This window comes from Trichosurus vulpecula, chromosome 6 (assembly GCF_011100635.1).
Source record: "Trichosurus vulpecula isolate mTriVul1 chromosome 6, mTriVul1.pri, whole genome shotgun sequence".
Taxonomy (NCBI): Eukaryota; Metazoa; Chordata; class Mammalia; order Diprotodontia; family Phalangeridae; genus Trichosurus; species Trichosurus vulpecula.
This window is the reverse complement of record NC_050578.1, coordinates 215,174,665-215,193,041: the sequence shown is the minus strand read 5'-3', so window position 1 is coordinate 215,193,041 and position 18,377 is coordinate 215,174,665. Positions and strand designations below refer to the sequence as shown.

Below are 18,377 nucleotides of genomic sequence, written 5' to 3'. Positions count from 1 at the left end.
AGATATACAAGCAATGGGGCATAGAAATCTATCTTGCCCTATAAGAAAGTAAGGGAAAAGGGGATGGAGGGGAGTGGGGTGACAGAAGGGAGGGCTGACTGGGGAATGGGGCAATCAGAATATATGCCATCTTGGAGTGGGAGGAGGGTAGAAATGGGGAGAAAATCTGTAATTCAAAATCATGTGGAAATCAATGCTGAAAACTAAAAATATTAAATAGGAAAAAAAAGAACTATGGATAGGAGATAGGAATCATACCTGTAATTTCATGGCCATGGAGAACTCTCAGGTAAGAAAACACTCTCTAATGATGTAGGCCGGCACCTCCTCTTTGACTTACAGTCTTACAGAGGTGCCTAGACTCCTGAGGGGTGAAGTGATTTCCCCAGGGTCCCAGGCAGAGGCAGGCCTTGCATTCAGCATTTCCTGGCTTCAAGTTTGGCTCTCTGATCACTATATAATGCTGCCTCCCAAATAATGATGATGATGATAACAAGAGATGACATTTACATGGTACTTTAAGGTTTGCAAAGTACTTTACACGAAGCATATTATTTGATCCTAGAAACGTAAGTACTAAATAATCATTATTATTGCTTGTTTTAGAGGTAGAGCTAGGGGTAAATAGGGTGCTGGGCCTGGAGCAGGGAAGACCTGATTTCAAATTTGGCTTTAGACATTTACTATCTGAGTGACTCTGGGCAAGTCTCTTAATCTGTCAACCTCAACTGTAAAGTAGCGATAATAATATCTCCCAGGGTTGTTGTGAGGATCAAATGAAATAATTTTTGTAAAGTGTTTATTCCAGTGCCTGGCGCATAATAGGCACCCACCTAAAAGCTTGTTTCCTTTTTGCCTGTCTGCCTTCTATTATCCCTGTTTCACAGATGAAGAAACTGAGGGTCAGAGAGATTAAGCGACTGGTTTATATTCACGCATCTGTGTTGTATAAGAGGTGAGATTAAACCCAGTTCTTCCTGACTCCAAATCCAATGCTTTTCCCACAACAATCCCTTACATATGTGCACTGCTCTACAGTTAAGAGGTATTCCCATGTTCATCATGTAATTTAATCTTTACAACAGCCCTGGGAGGGAGGGGAGAGGTGGGGAACCTGGGCAGGGATCATCATTCTACAGGCCACTTCAAGACTAACAGCCATTCCCCAGTAGGTAAGTCGTGTGTGTGTGTGTGTGTGTGTGTGTGTGTGTGTGTCTGTGTGTGTGTGTGTCTGTGTGTACACACATGCACACATGTATATAGATATACATATATATGTTTGTATGAACAAAGAGTTGTCAAAAGAAGGATTGCAAAGTATTCATAACCACATGAAAGAATGCTCCAAATGACTAACAAGAAAAATGCAAATCAAAAGAACTCTGAGTTTTCACCTCACACCTTTTAAATTGGCAAAGATGACAAAAGATGGGAAAGTCAATGTTGGAGGGGTTATAGCATAAAAAGCACGCTATACACTGTTGGTAGATTTGCAAAGTGGTGCAACCACCTTGGAAAGCAATTTGGAATTATGCAAATAAAGTGACTAAAATATCCATACCCTTTGAACCACAGACTCCATTATTAGGCTTATACCCCAAGGAAGCCATCAAGAAGAAAAAAGTCTCCATATACACCAACATATTTATAGCAGCCCTTTTTTGGGACAGCAAAGAACTGCAAACAAAATGGATGCCCATCGAGTGGGGAACAGCTAAACAAACTGAAGTACTGGAATATTACTGTGCTATAGGAAATTATGTATCTGACAAATACAGAGAAGCACAGAAATATCCATACGAACTGATGCAGACAGAAGTAAGCAGAGCAAAGAAAACAATCTATACAGTAATTACAACAGTGCAAATGGAAAGACTTATACACTGAAAAAAAAATCAAATGAATGTATCAAAATTAAAAAGATCAAGCGGGACTCAAATGAAGAAGAGGAGAGGACCTCCCCAACGCACCCCCTTGTGGAGGATGGAGGTCACAGGTGTGGCATATTCCACATGTTTTCAGCCTTTTTCAATGTATTAATCAGCTGTGCTTCCCTCTTCTTTTTAATCTTTAAAAAATACTATTTGTTAAATGGAATAGCTTTCTGGGAGGAGGAGAAGAGAGATACTGGGGATAACTATTATGATATGAAAAACAAGACATTAATAAAAACTTATTTCAAAATAAGTGTTTTTTTTTTAAAGAGAGAGGGCAGTGGTTACAGAATTGTGTGCAGAGAGGACCAGTGATTATAGGAAGAGGGTGCTGAGTGGAAATACTTCATCACAGCTCAACAGGAGAAAGATTTTGTTGTGTGAGTGATTTAAAGATTGTGTGAAAGAGTGACGTGTTGGGTCAATGTGGTCTAGAGTAAATACGTGGCTGGGCAGTCCCTGTTTGTTTACTGATCAGAGAATAAAAGGGTGGGGGCAGGAGAGTGGATGGAGACTGTGGAGGCCGGTGACCTGGGTCCAAGTGTCTTCCTACACACTGATATACCAGCCAGGTATGACCTGTGATGAAAAGTACAAGGTCAGATTCTACCTCATGGAACATACCTGAACTCTGCATTTCAGAGCTATTCCTCGTTCTTTTTGGGAAGAGACTGCCCAGTGTGAGAAAGAGGATATGTAAATCAAATCAATAAGCACTGATTAAGCGCACAAGATACTGTGCTGGGTGCTAGGTAACACAAGGTATAACAGTGGCATGATACCTGAAATGTCAGGCTGAATTTGTACTTTATTTTATAGATAAAGAGGAAACTGTGAGGCGTCTGAGCAGGGGAATGACGTGTTTAAATCTGAGCCTAAGAAAGATTCTAATGGCCTTTACCTGAAATGCAGTCAAGACCCATTAATTCAGGCTGCTCATTAAAACCAGCAGCTAGCTCTAACAATTGCTCTTCTCCATCTGTCTGCAGAGGGTTTTTCCTTCTGGCTAAAATGATTCCCGCAGTCAGAGGACATGAGGCCAAGAAAAAATTCCCAGTGTGCTTAAGATTCCAAGTATTCTAATTGTCAGAAGAGAACAGAAGATAATCACACTGATGCCCGGACTCTCTGGTTATTTGGAGAGAGCAAGAGGATTGGGTGAAAAGATGGCAAAGCCAGAGACCATTTCCTGTCCTCTTCTCTTCTGTGGGACAAGCAAGAATAGCCCTTGATCTGAGCAGGAAGCCAACGTAATCATTTGGCTTTGGGGGGGGAGGGGGAGGGCGCACGCATTATTTCTAGCATGCCTGCTGCTGAGGACTCCAGAGATGCAGGGGAAATGACTTGGCATAGAGGCTCTGTGGCTGCGGATAACGTTTAATACATGGTGGGAACTTCTTCCTATCCGAGCACTTATCTTTTCTGCAAATGTGCCAATATTTACAGAGCCATTCTCTGAACTTTAAGGGTCTGAGGGTCTCAAGTCTAGTTCCTGAGTGTCCATATGACCTTGACAAGTCCTTTCTTCTCTCTGGGCCTCAGTTTCCTCATCTGTAAAAATGAGGCCTCTCAAGGTCCCTTCGAGCTCTAACGGATGATCCTAGATGGTGACACTCCTATTATTCCTGGCCCTGAAGGTCCCTTTCAGAGCTGACAGTCTGGGGGCTTCTGAATCTGTGAAGTCACCACCAGGCTTCCAAGGGATTAATTTTTTTTCCCTTTCCCTTTTCTGGCCTTCCCTAGTGAGTGGCATTTAGACACCTGGGGAATCTTACAAAAACACTTTTCTTCTCTGTTGGTTCCATCTGGAGACTCCCTGCTGCATTAATTGGGCTGTGATAAGTCTATTAAATGCCTGAGAAAAGTAATTATCTCAGTCTTCCAAATCCTCTTGCCACTTAGCTAAAAGCAGAGTGTCTGAGGTGTTGCTCCTATGAGCCCCACCACACCACCACCACCACTTCCACTACTATCACCACCATCCCCTCCACTCCTCTTCTGGCAGCCAGAACAACTGAGGGGATCTTGGGCTGCCCTGATCAAGGCAGACTGTCCAGAGCAAGAGCAGTGATACACAGACCCACCACTGCTGGGCCATCTGGAGTGCTGGGCATGGTTCTGGGCACATCATCTTAGCGAAGATACCATCAAACTGGAACATACAAACAGGACTGTTTGTCTTTTGCCTTTCTTTTTCTCCCCAGTGCTTAGCAGAGTATCTGACAGAAAGCAGGCACTTAATAAATGACAGTTTCCACTCTGGAGAATAATTTGGAGCTATGCCCAAAGGGCCACCAAACTGTGCATACCCTTTGATCCAGTAATCAAAACTACAGACAAAAAAATACCAACCACTACTAGGTCTGTATCCCAAAGAAATTAAAAAAAATATATTTATAGTGGCAAAGAATTAGAAATTGAGGGGATGCCCATCAATTACGGAATGGCTGAACAAGTTGTGGCATATGTTTGTAACAGAATACTATTGTGTTATAAGAAATGACAAGCAGGATGATTTCAGAACAACCGGGAAAGACTTACATGAATTAATCAAAGAGAAGTGAGCAGAACCAGAACATTGTATGTAGTAACAGCAATATTGTACAATGGTCAACTGTGAATGACTTAGCTATTCTCAGCAATACAAGGATCCAAGACAATTCCAAAGGACTCATGATGAAAAATGCTATGCACCTTCAAAGAAAGAACTCATGGAGTCTGAATGTAGTTCGAAGTATACTTTTTTTTCTGTACTTTTTCATGGTTTTTTTTCTTTCAGTCTTTCTTCTTTCACAACATGACTAATACAGAAATATGTTTTACATGACCGCATATACATATATATTATATACATATAACCTATATCAAATTGTTTACCATCTGAGGGAGAGGGGAGGTGAGGAAAGAAGGGAGAAAATTTGGAACTCAAAGTTTTTAAAAAAATAAACATTAAAAATTGCCATTACATGTAATTGGGAAAAATAAAATATTTTTAAAAACAATTGATTGACCAACTGACATATGAAGAAGAGGTTGATGAGGATAAGAGGAACAGAAACCAAAGGAGAGAGGATCATAAGATCATAACAATCTGTGGAGAGAACTGAGAATGTTTATTGTGGAGAAGACTTAAGGGGATCATGACATCGATCTTCCAAGGTTAATGAGTAGTCAAATGGAAGAGGGATTAGATTTCTTCTATCTGGAACAAAGAGTAGAAGTTTCAGAGACGCATATTTAAGCTCTATGTTAAGAAAAACTTTCTAACAAAAGCCTTCTCTGTAGGAGTAGAACAAGATGCCTCAGAGAGAAAGTGAATTTCCCCGTCACTAGAGGTCTCAAAACTGAGATTGTGATCACTTGTTAAGGGTTAAGGGTGGGCCTACAGAACTAGCAATCCCTTCCAGCCCAAAGATTCTGTGATTCTCTGTTCAGACACTGTTTCTCTGGCAAGGGCAGTATGTGGCCCCTCAACAAAGCCTATTCTTTCTTCTCTCAGCACCCCTGGAGGGAAGGGGCAAGGAGATGGAACACAAGGGATACAGGCTGGAAAGCTCCATACATACAGTCAAGTCACCAAGCATTCATTATGTACTTCATACATGCCAGGTACCAGGCCCAGGGAGATGAATACAACCAAAAAAACACTGACAGCCCATCTTCAAGGAGCTCACATTTCTAATAGAAAAAGAGAATATATAACCTACCATCTTGAGGATGCTAATGGGTAGATCTGGACAACTAAGAGTTAATCTATTAAGTTTCTATCTCAGCTGAAAGTCTGAGAGTTTGTTCTTAGCTTGTTACTTCTTTAAACTCCAAAGATATCTCTGTTCATCTCTACTCCAGTTAGCAAAGTCCACCGAGTCTCACTGCAATTCCAAAGAGCAAGGCTTTCTGCAGGACCACAAGGTCACAGAACCATCGAATTTCCTATCTGACAGGGACTTCAGAGGGCATCCCAATTATATCTAACAGGAATTCCCCTTCCAAGGTCACCTCCAAAGACAGCCTGTTCCACTTCTGAACAGGATGAATTGTCCAAGTTTTTCGACTTTTGTCAAGCAGAAATCTGCATCTGCCACTCACGTTCCTAGTTCTGCTCTCTAGAGCCAAACAGCATGTTGAATCCTTCTTCCACATGACAGCCCTTCAAATATTTGGAGAGCAATCATGCCCCTATGAGACCTTCTCTTTGCTAGGCTAAACTTTCCCAAGTTCTTCAGCCAATCCCAACTGTCACAGCCCTCACTCTGACCAGTAAACCTCTAGTAAGGCAACCAAGTGAAATTCACATTGGAGGAAGCAGATACGGGACTGGCCTTGAAACCAAGAAGACTAGGATTCAAGGCACCCTTGGGACACATATTGGTTGGGCGATACTAGACAAATAACTTAATCTCAGTGCTCTGTGTAACCCTTTAAGACCTTTAAATTGCAGGGAAGGTGCCAACTTAAATTGATAGAAGGAGTTTCCCTACCTGAGAGTTTGTTATACCAGTGAAATCACAGGTCCTTTCCCTATCCCCTAGGTTCACATTATCTATTTTGACTACACTACTGACTCATTGAATTTGTGGTCCACTAAAACCCATGAATGATCCATCTATACCTGCCACATCCTTTCTACAGTTGCTTTTTTTAAAAAACCAAATGCAAACGTTGGCTCAGAGACAGGAAGTAAGTTATTCACATGGCTAGTATATATAATAGCACTGAAAAAAAAGTGTGAATTTTAGAACTCACTTGTAAGATTTTCTATTTATGCTTGTTAAATTTTATTTTTGTTAGGTTGGCCCATCATTCTAGACTACTGAAATCTTCTTGGTACTGGGCTACATTGGTAAATATATTAATCATCCTTCTCAGCTTTGCATCATCTATAAATGGGAGATACATGCCATCAATGTGTTCATTGGAATCACTGATAAAAATGCTAAATCCCAGATTTCACTACAGGGGATTCTGAATAAAGAAGATTTGGGCTAGCTGGGCCCTGAGCCTGGAATATATTGTAGAAGCAGAGCTTTTTAAGGTAACTACATGAGAGGGGCTTATTTCTCATCCTTGGTGGGTATTCAAGAAAAACCCTTCACCTTCCTTATCAAGTGCAGGAAACACTCCAACTGTTTGGGGTCTCCAGTCAATTGTGGTTTTGTTGGAGTAAAAATGGAAGAATAGATTTTCACAGGTTAACACACAGACACACTCACAGATCTTTCTCCTATCCTGTCTTCAACTGAGAAGGTACACACATAATACATATGCCCACAGAGAAGCTCACTAAGACATAAACTCCAGAGAAAGTCATAGACAGTACTCATTTTAAAAAGCTACACAATCTGTGCCATTTCTTTTATTCAAGTTTTCTCTCTCTAATAAAACTACTTACTGGAGTCTGTAGAAACCTGGGCATCTTTCGATGACCCTGGAGTTGAGCCAGTGTCCACAGCATCATCGCCATCATCTGCAAAGAAGAAGAAGGTTCTAGGTCACCCAAATAACAATAAAAGAACAACATTTAGATTTCTGCCATCCACTATCCCAAATTAGAGCTAGTGTTTGATTCACAAACTTCTGTTATGTTGTTCAGCTGTTTCAGTCCAACCCCTCATGACCCCTTTTGGGGTTTTCTTGGCAAAGATAGTGGAGTGATTTGCCATTTCCTTCTCCAGCTCATTTTACAGATGAGGAAACTGAGGTAAACAGGGTTATGTGACTTGCTCAGACTCACACAGCTAGTAAGTGCCTGAGGCTAGATTTGAACTCAGGAAGATGTCTTCCTGGCTCTAGGTCCAGCATTCTATCCACTGTGCCACCTAGCTGCCCATTTCACAAACATTATATAAGTTTAAAATATGAAATCTCCATTTAAAAAACAACTCACCTAGGAAAAATGCCATCCTTGGTAATAGTATTTATCCATAATATGGAGAAACACTCTAAAATCCAAACTATGTGATATTCGAATACAAGATATACCTTCCATTAAAGACACAGGTCAGCATCCTGGCTGCTCTTCATCAAAGTTCAGAGAAACTCCTAAAAGGTCAGCCCATGGGTTCTTACAAGAAGGGATGGCACTTTCTAGTGTCCTCTGACTACTTCCTTCAGGGATCTCAAAGAATAATGTAAGGCCAATCTGTAAGTAAAAGATCTTTCCTGACCATTGAATAGACCTCAAGTGGGGCCAATAAAGGGAGGCCTGATTAGAGGCAGGCCCCCCACTCTTTCACTAACTAGATGTGAGGCCCTAGGCCCCACACCTTTTTGCTAAGTAGGCTCTGAAACCTCATGGCCCTGAACAGAGCTCTGAGGTCGGCATTTTGCCTTTGGGGGCACACTCATTGGAAGTGTTGCTGGTTTGGCCAGATGAGACTCTGGGTAGCTGTTGGAGCCCCCCTCCCCACCCCAGCTTTGAAATCCCAGATGCTGGTGCCGCTCTCTGTGGTAACTATGTAATTCCCTGGTCAGACAGATAGAGGCCTGTCTGTTGATTTCTATGTGTGTCTGCTCTGTTTATATAATATATGCTTGTAATTTGTATTTGCTCTGAAGTTCAGGGTGCTGGCTTTTCTCCCTGAACTAAGTGAATGGTATATGTATGTTTAATTAAAGTAAGATTGTTAACCCCTTAGAGTTGCTTTCCTTAGAAAAGCAGATCAAAGGACCTGTGCTAGCAGCCCTTCTGTGTGTTCTTGTCTTTGGTCTTTTACCCCCCACAACAGCTGCTAGCAATATTGCTGTTACAAGTACCCAGTTAGCCAGTATGGCATCTCAAATACTCAAAGTGCAATCTGTAGAATCTCAGTCTGGCCTTCCCTGATGTTGATGACAGCATCCTCTACTCACCAGGCAAGTCCCCACCCCGGCCATGACCACTGAACCTCCCACTCCCACCCCCACTCTCTCCACAGCCCTCCTGCCAAACGGGCTCTACCCTAGCAGTCAAACCTCAGATCTCTGCAGTGGAAAGGGAGGCGTCTCCTTTCCAAACCACTAACATGTGTCTACACTCCCATTTGATCCCCAATAAGCCCCGTGATCTGGATAGGCAGGGGCTATTATTATCTTCATTTAACAAATAAATAAACTAAGAGTCAGAAAGAAGTAGTTATTCATAGCCCCAGGGCTAGCAAATCAGCAAGCGTGGTCTATAGTAAAGAAGGCTCCTGTTGGTTCTGAACCTGGATTCTAATCCCAGCTGTGCTACTTACAACCTGAGTGACCTCAGGCAGGTTGTGTACCCTCAGTTTCCTCATCTATATCATGAGGAAGTTGAAATTTTTGAGATCTCTGAAGTTCCTTCCAGTCCTAAATTCTATAATACTATGTAACAGAGCCCAGAGTAATCATAATAAGAGATTTGAAGTTTTACAAAGAACTTTTAAATCTGTGAACCTCACAAGACTGTGAGATGGGAAGTACAGGCATAATTATCTCCACTTTACAGATGAGAAAACTGAGGTACGGAGAGGTTAAATAACATGCCCATGGTCACAAGGCTCACAATGCCAGAGGCAGGTTTTGAAGTATGATTTTCCCAACTCTAAATCCATTACCTTCCCTATGATGCCACACCACTACCCATGAGCAGAACCCAGGTATCTTGACTGCCATTCTGATGTTCTCTCCACTGAACTATGCTGTCTATGTACTCCTAACCAAGATGGAGCTCCATTTCTCAGACACACTCCCTGGCTCTGACTTCACAAGGCAGCTCCTTTGCGCTGGATAGCACTTCTGTACTCTGGGTCACTAGATCTGAAACCTTGTCATCCTTACCTCTCTTATCCAATCCAATATAACAAGCATTTGCTAAGTTCCTACTATGTGCCAAGCATTGGGCTGAGCCTTTGGGGTACAAAAAATAAAACAAAAGAATTCCTGCCCAGAAGGAGCTTACATTCCATAGGGAGGAGTCACAACCTGAAAGCCTTAGGGTCATTCTCGTCTCTCCTCTCTCACCCCTACATTATTAACCACGTCCTGGCCAGTCTTTCTTTATCAAGTCCCTCCTGGCCACCCCTTCATTTCCGTTCTCACTGCCACCACTTCGGCTTTATTCCTCCCACTTGTGTCTGGGCTATTGTGATTGTCTCCTATCTGGTCTCCCTTTCTCCAGTCTCTTCCCCCTCTAGTCCCCCTAACATAGTGCTGCCAGGTCATTCTTCCTAAAATACCACTGGGCACATTCAAATGTTCCCAGAGCACTTTGTCTGGAAGACAACAACTACTATTACTACGCACATTTTGGAGCCCTTTATGGTTTACAAGGCACTTCTTTTCACAATCTCTCCTTTGCTCATATTACCCTTTATCTTATTTAATACTGATTCCTGTATGTGTAACATCTCCACTTAGTAGACACCAAATTCCTTGAAAGACTGAGATTGTCACTTTTTCATCTTTGTCTCTCCAGAGTAGGTGAATAACAAATGTTTATCGCAACTCGATTTCTTTAACATTGCTCCGAAACAAGGTCCTGCTTTTCTAGAAGATCAACGACTGACTAGGAGAGGCATAATCACTGTCTTCAACTATCTACCCAGCACCACTGCCATTCATCCAGACCCATGCGCTGCCACCAGACTCCGATGACTCTGGAGGAGAGAGGGAGGCTCAAATCCAATTCACCGGCAAGTCAAGCCATCATCCTCCTGATGTCATCGGTCTTCTTCAAGAGTGAAGGACGAGCAAGGACAATCTTCAGCTATCTAAAAGGCTTCCCTGTGAAGAGGGGAAGGGCCTACTCGGCTTGGCTTCCAAGGAGAAATCATTGAGTATGACCTCTCCATTGAACACACAGGCCTTTTAGGTGCATCCCCAACTAGAGTGCAAGCTTCATGAGGACAGGGATGGTATTTGTGCCTCTAACCATCCCTAGTGCTTGGTAAACAGTAAGTGCCTAATTAATGTTAGTGATTTTCAAATTAAAGTTTAATCAAAGTAGAAATGACGTAAGAGAGGCAATTTGGAATAGTGGAATCAGCACTAAATATGGAGTCTGAGGATCTGGGTTCAAATTTCAGCTCTACTATTCACTTTCTGGGTGCTGAACGTTAGTGTTCTCACTTGCAAAATAAGGAGGCTGGACCAAAGCATGGGTTCTTAACATTTTTTGTGTCACAGATTCTTTGACAGATCTGATGAATACTACGGACTCCTTCTCAAAATCATGTTTTCAGATGCATAAAGTAAAACACATAAGATTACAGAAGAGGGAATTATATTGAAATATAGTTATCAAAATATTAAGGGCAGCTAGGTGGTGAAGTGGACAGTGTGCTGGACTAGAGTCAGAAAGACTCATCTTTCTGAGTTCAGATCTGGCCTCAGACACTTAGGAGCTGTGTGACCCTGGGCAAGTCACTTAATCCTGTTTGACTCAGTTTCCTCATCTGTAAAATGAGCTGGAGAAGGAAATGGTGAACCACCCCAGGATCTCTGCCAAGAAAACCCCAAATGGGCTCACAGAGAGTTGGACATGACTGAAAAAACCAAAAAACAAATATCAAAATATTAAAATACACACACACACACACACACACACACACACACACACACACACACACGCTCTCACGTAGTCCAGGTTAAGAATCCCTTTCCCCTTGAAATCATTTGATCCTAGTAAATTCTGTAAACAAGCAATGAAATATAGGTCCTCATTTTATCACCAAAAATTGTACAGCTGGAGCCTGTTGGGTCAGGACAACACCCTTACTTCCTATATGAAGTATTTACTTATAGACTAGATAACAAAGATATTGGACACCTGGATTGGTAAATCGGATATGACTCACTGTTTGGCTCAGGACTAGACTAGATGACCTCTGGGGTTTCTTCCAACTTGCCAATTCTATGATTCTGAGTTACTATTTATTAAAAAAAAAAAAAGATTGTACTTTCCCCCCCATACCTGGCTCCGTATGGACGCTCTCCGATATCCGAAAACAGTGCATTTTGCTGAAATTTCGAGAGGACAAACGCACACAGTTAGGGGGAAGAATCATGTTCTTCAGTCGGCCAAATGTGCACTCGGGGGTCACGACAGCATAGCAGGAGGTATGAGCCTAGGACCAAATCAGACCGCCACAACAAACAAAGTTACAACAAAGACTCCACCTGGAACACTGAATTCTGAACATTGAATAGGAAAACCTTGAATCAAGAAGAACCAGGAAAGGGGAAAGAGCTGGGCAATAGAGCAGTATGGAGAGCAAATGAGGAGTCCAGGATCTGTAGGCGTGGGACCTGGAGTTCAAATGTCACCTCCAATATTTCCCATCTGGGTGACCTTGATGAGATTACAACCTCACTAAGACTCAGCTTCCTCCTCTGTGAAATGGGCAACTCGGACTAGATTATGTCCAACAGCCTTTCTGGCAGGATGGTGTAGTGAACGCAGCACTACTGGATTTGCAGTCAAGACAACCTGGGTTTTGCGTTCTCCCTCTGACACTTATTTGCTGCATGACCTCGGACCAGTTATTTAATCTCTCCAAGCTTCGGTTTTGTGATCTCTAAAATCGAGATCATACGATGATCAGCTACGACGGACTTAGCTATTCTCAGTGATGATCCAATGATCCAAGAATATTCCAAAAGCTATCCACACCTCCAGAGAAAGAGCTATGGAATCTGAATGCAGACCGAAGCAGACTATTTCACTTTTTACTGTTTTTTTCTTTCTTGTGGTTTTCCCCTTTTGTTCTGATTCTTCTTTCACAACATGACTAACGGGGAAACGTGTTTAACATGACTGTACATGTATCACCCATATCGGATTGCTTGCTGTCTTGGGGCTTGGGGAGGGGGGGAAGGGAAGGAGGGAGAAAAACTTGGGACTCAAAAATCTTACAAAAATGAACGCTGAAAACTATTGTTACAGGTAATTGGAAAAGATAAAATACTGGTAAGTAAAAAATAAATAAATTAACCAGAAAAAAAATAAAATGGGGATAATAACTGCACCTACTTCAGAGGGTTGTTGTGGGAATCAAGAGATCATCTATATAAAGGGCTTACAAGCCTTAAAGGACTACAGAAATATCTATTATTGTTGTTATTTCTATTATTAATAAACACTCCAGATCAACATTAAAATCTCTTATCTACCTTGCCCTTAAGAGATAGTGCAGGGGGGGGCAGCTAGGTGGTGCAGTGGTTAGAGCACCTGCCCTGGAGTCAGGAGGACCTGAGTTCAAATCTGGCCTCAGATACTTATTAGTTATGTGACTCTGGACAAGTCACTTAACCTTGACTGCTTAAGGAAGGAAGGAAAGAAGGAAGGAAGGAAGGAAGGAAGGAAGGAAGGAAGGAAGGAGGTGCAGAGTATAGGGAATGTGCCCTGGGCTTGAGCCAAATGGCCTACGTTTCAGTTGAGGCTCTATACTCAGTAGTCATGTGGCTTCCACAAGCTACTCCATCTTTTTGTGCCTTAGTTTCCCAGAATCACAGGGTCAGAGTTGGAAGGGACTTAAACAAACTCTGAGTCCAACTTCCTTATTTCACACGTGAGGAAGAAGAGACCCAGAAAGGGAAAATAATCACTGTTCCCACTTCTGTAATACTTTGTGACTTACAATGCGTATTTTCTTAATAATCCTGTATGGTACATATTGCAAGTATTATCATGCCCATGCCACAGAGAAGGGTACTGTGATCAAGGGTGAGTGGATTTCAACTAGTAAGTGGCCAAAAGAGAACTTGAACCCAAGACTCCTGATTCCAGGAGAGATCATCTTTTCACTGCAGCATATGCTACTTTTCCTCTGCTATAGGTATGGTGAATCTCTCTTTTCTCCTTAGTAAACTGTAAGCTCCATTTACGGAGAGACCACATTTTTTTGTAAAATCTTTGTCTCTCCCCCAGCACCAAGCATAGGGTTTTGTATACCGCAGGTGCTTAATAACTGTGTGCTGAGTTCATGCATCAGAGTTCAGAACTCAAGGAGTTCATAAATCACCCTGAATTCACTCAGCAGAACAAAACCACATACCCCCCACGGAAGACACAGGTGTTGGGAGGCTTTCTCAGTCCCAATCCCCTCAATCTCTTTCCTGCTTCCTGATCCCTCCTCCAAATTCCTCTGCAGCTAGGTGGTGCTGTGAATACAGCATGGGTCCTGGAGTCAGGAAGATCTGAGTTTTGAGTTCAAATCCGGCCTCAGACACTTATTAGCTGTGTGACCCTGGGCAAGTCACTTAACCCTGTTTGTCTCAGTTCCTCATGTATAAATAAATTGGGACACATTGGAGAAGGAAATGACAAACTACTCTAGTATCTTTGCCAAGAAAGTCCCATGGGCAAAGCCCATGGTGTCACATAGAGTCAAACATGATGGAATGACTGAACAACAACCCCTTTTACTACGCATTCCTCCAAGCTGTGGCCTCTACTCCAAGAGTGAAGGCTATTCTAGATTCCTGCTGCTTCCTACCTGAAGTTTCCTTTTGGAAAGAGAGATAAAGACGCAAAATAGGGGAAGGGAGAAGGAAATAAGCATTTACACAGCACCTATTATGCACCAGGCACTGTCCTAAGAGATGTACAAATATCATCTCATTTGATCCTCACAGCAACTCTGACAGGTGGGGGCCTTTCTTATTCCCATTTTGCAATAGAGAAAACTGAGGCAAACAGAGGTCAAGTGCTTTGCCTAGGGCCACAGAGCTAGTATGTGATCGATGCCAGATTCAGACTCAGGTCTTCCTGACTCCCTGCCTGAGACATCTAGCAGTCTTCCCTACTGGATCTATTTAGCCTCAAGATTTTCCCTAGATTCTCAGTCTTAAGTCACAGAAAACAGTGAATATCAATGATTCCAAGGGAGAGTCAGGCCAAGCTGATTTCACAAACCCTTATCTAATAATGGAAGCCAGGGTGGCTCAGGCTCAGCCCTGGAGGCAGGTGAGTAGAAAAGGTAGACCAGAAGGCAGAAGGGAAAGTCAATCTCTCTTTCCTTCCCTAAGGCAGTAGAGATAGAGAGCCAGCAGAAGCTGGGAGAATTAGTCTACTCCCTCTTACTTTTATTTCACAGCTCTTTTGTCAGGGAAACATCATCTAGATAACGGCTTCTTTTCCAAGATACATAAGGAACTGACTCATTCACCAATTGATAAATGGTCAAAGCATAAAAACTGATAGTTCTCATATGGAAAAATTCTCCAAATCCCCAAAAATTAAAGAAATGAAAATTAGAGGAATTATTCGGCTCCACCTCGCACCCATCAAATCAGCAAAGTTGACAACAAAAGGAAAAAGACAAATGCTGGAGGGGCGGTGGGAAAACAGGCACTTTGATGTATTGTTGGTAGGGCTGCGAATTAATTGCTCCAGCCATCCTTGAAAGCAATTTGGAGCTATGCCTCCAAAATTATTAAACTGGACATACATTTTTTAATGCAGTGATATCCCTACTAGATCTATACCTTTAAAAAAAAGACTCATATGTAAAAATTATTTGTAGCAGCTCTTTTTGGGGTAGCAAAGAATTTGAAACTAAGGGGGTGCCCATCAAGTGAATAAATAAGTTACGGTATATAGATGTAACGCAGTACTATTGTGCCGTGACAAAGAGTATTTCAGAGAAACCTAGAAAGATTTATGTGAACTGATGCAGAGTGAAGGAAGTAGAATGAGGAGAATAATTTATACCAAAATATAAAAAAATGACCAATTTTAAAAGACTTATGAATTCTGATCAATACAATGACCAATCATAATTCCAAAGGACCAATGATTAAGGATACTACTCAGAGAAGGGATGGACCAAATATGAAGAATAAGATACACAATTCTGGACATGGCCAATGTGGGAATTTGTTTTGTTTGACTATGCTTATTTTTTTTAAAGGGTTTTCTTTTTTTTTTTCCTTCAGTGTAGGGGAGAAGTAGGGACCAAAAAAAATATTCTTGATATTTGAAAAAAAATTTAATTAAAACAAAGATAATCAGTTAAATGAGAACTTTTGTGGAGGTACAGTATGGTTCTGGGCATTGTAAAATTCCTGGATCACCATTTCTGAGTCTGTAACCAAGTACCTGTGTGTGTATTTGGGCAAATCTAACACAAGACCATGTGCTTTGAGCTGCCAGATACCTAAAGTTTTTGGCGCAGAGAAAACAGATAAGGTAGGGCAGAGATGATGATGTCACAGGTCAGAGGATAGCCATATTTCGAACTGTCCTCTTCTCCAGGGAGCTGCTAGACCACAAAGAGGTCCCAGAACCCTAGGTCTATACCCTAAACAACTGAAAAGCTGAAGAGTACAAACAGAGAAATTTGCTGATGCCTTATAAGAGCAAATAAACTTCACTCTGCGATGAAATGAAAGATAACTCAGTCTTTCCTGGTGACTCACAAAACATAGAAGAGATCTGTAGGGCCTTGGGGTCATCATGATGAACTTTTCATGACTGCTGCACTACAGGCCTGGGGGACCTCAGAGAAGGGAAAAGACTGCACTAGCAGGATCTGCCAATGGCATAAAGCAAGTTTAATGTACCAGGAAAACTTGGGGAAGGTACAGAAGAAGATGAAGACAGATGATGGGTCTCTTTTCAGTGTTAGGGCACAAGGTGCCACTGAAGAAAGGAAAGGGGAACGTTTAGTAAGCATCTACTGTATACCAGGCTCCATGCTACATACTTTACAAATATTATTTCATTTGAAGCCAATTTCTCCTCAATCCAGGACAAAACCAGCCACGAAAGAACTCAGACCTCGGTCTAACATGACAGCATCTGAATCTATTACACCAAAGAATTCAGCACTCAATCAATCAATCACATCTTTCTCAAGAGAATTCTGTGAATTTGACAAGAAACTCCTTCCTAAGCCATCCCACTCTGGCTGGTTCTCTATCTAATGGCAATACTGAGATGACAAGTGGCCAAGGTTCAATTCGATAAACATTTATTAAGTGATTATTGTGTGCAGAGTTCTGTGGGGCACTGGGGTAAGATGAGGTCATTGTTCTCATGGCAACCATAGTCCAACAGGGGGTGAAACACAAACACAGATCCACTTAATATAACATACATTATTCCATGATAAGGATATTAGAAAGGGGCAAACTAAGTACTTAGTGAAGTTTAAGGGAGAACATTGTAATGGCTAGGAAGTAATGGGAGAAATCAAGGAAAGCTTTAATGAGCAGGAAGTTTTATAGAATACACAGACATTCAACAGCCATAGATGGCCAAAGAGGGTATTCCAGCCATGAGGACTATGACAAACAATGGCATGGAAAAATAGCACCGGGAGTGTCCAGGGGACAGAAAGTCATCCTGTTTGGCTGGAACACAGAACGAATAGAGGGGAGTCCTGTGAAATCACCTGGACAGGTAGGCAGTGAAAGATTGGAGGGGACCTTCACTGCCAAGCAAAGAGGGTGGGGTTTTATTTTAAAAAGATATAGAAACCAAGGTCCCAATACTCCAGATGTGCCCAAAGCTACTTAAAGTTCAACATATTAGCTCTGTGAGATAAGGAACAAAGAATTCAGCTGGTCACTAACAGAAGACATAAAGCAGAGGCCAGATGATCCCACTACATTGAAGAACGTTCTGTCTTGATCAGTTTCTTCCTAGGTTCCTAGGTGTTAATCTGAAAATGCCATGAGATTTCAGAGTTGGACTAGATGGTAAAGACCTCTGGCAATGTGGTAAAGCTTATGGACCCCTTCTTGGAATCATGTTTGTAAAAATGCATGAGACAAAACACAAAAGATTACAAGGGAAACCAAATACAATGAAATACAACTATCAATATATTTTTTGAAAAAAAGTTCACATAGCCCAGGTTAAGAGCCTTGGTCTGGTCCAATTCCATTACTTTACTCAGGAAACTGAGGCTTAGAGAGTTTAAATGAACTGCCCAGCGTTCCTCAGATATCAGCAGAGCTGGGATTCAAATCCAAGTCTTCAGACTCCAGTATCCTTTCCACGATACAATGCTTCCTTTTATCTGTTGTCTCCTCCCCACCCCCACCTGCCCCCCAGTAGATTGTGAACTCCTTGAGGGCAGGAACTGTCTTCTGCCTTTCTTTGTATCCCCAGCACTTAGCACAGAGTAAGCACTTGGTAAATGTTTACTGACTGACTGCTGAAAATGACATTAGCCACCTCAAGTTGGTTGTAAGCAAAGCATCTTGTCTGTCTTAAAGTCCTACACAGATAAGAAATGTTCTTATGACTGGGACTATTAGGAACCTACCAGAATGCCACACCACTCACACCGCATGCCTGATAGCACCTCCGAGGACCCACAGGTCTTCTTACACACCTCACAGCGGGCATTTGAGGAGAGATTCCCCTCCCTCCAGTGATGATGGTATGTGTCCTAAAAACAAGGATCAGAGACAGTGTTAACAGAAAGGAATAATGATTAAGAAAAATTAAGAAGGCTAGAGGCTTAGAGGGCTTTAAATTCTCAA

At 42.0% G+C, this 18,377-nt stretch overlaps 1 protein-coding gene across 1 annotated transcript in view; it reads right to left on the bottom strand.

The window, feature by feature from the left end:
• The window catches only part of DGKQ (diacylglycerol kinase theta), a 96,945-nt gene that overhangs the window by 40,415 nt on the left and 38,153 nt on the right, over positions 1-18,377 (bottom strand). The window contains exons 5-7 of the mRNA XM_036764807.1: positions 18,158-18,283; positions 11,854-12,007; positions 7,327-7,401 (exon numbers count right to left, since the gene is read on the bottom strand). Of these exons, the coding sequence (XP_036620702.1) occupies positions 7,327-7,401; positions 11,854-12,007; positions 18,158-18,283 (355 nt within the window). The remainder of the gene's footprint in view (positions 1-7,326; positions 7,402-11,853; positions 12,008-18,157; positions 18,284-18,377) is intronic.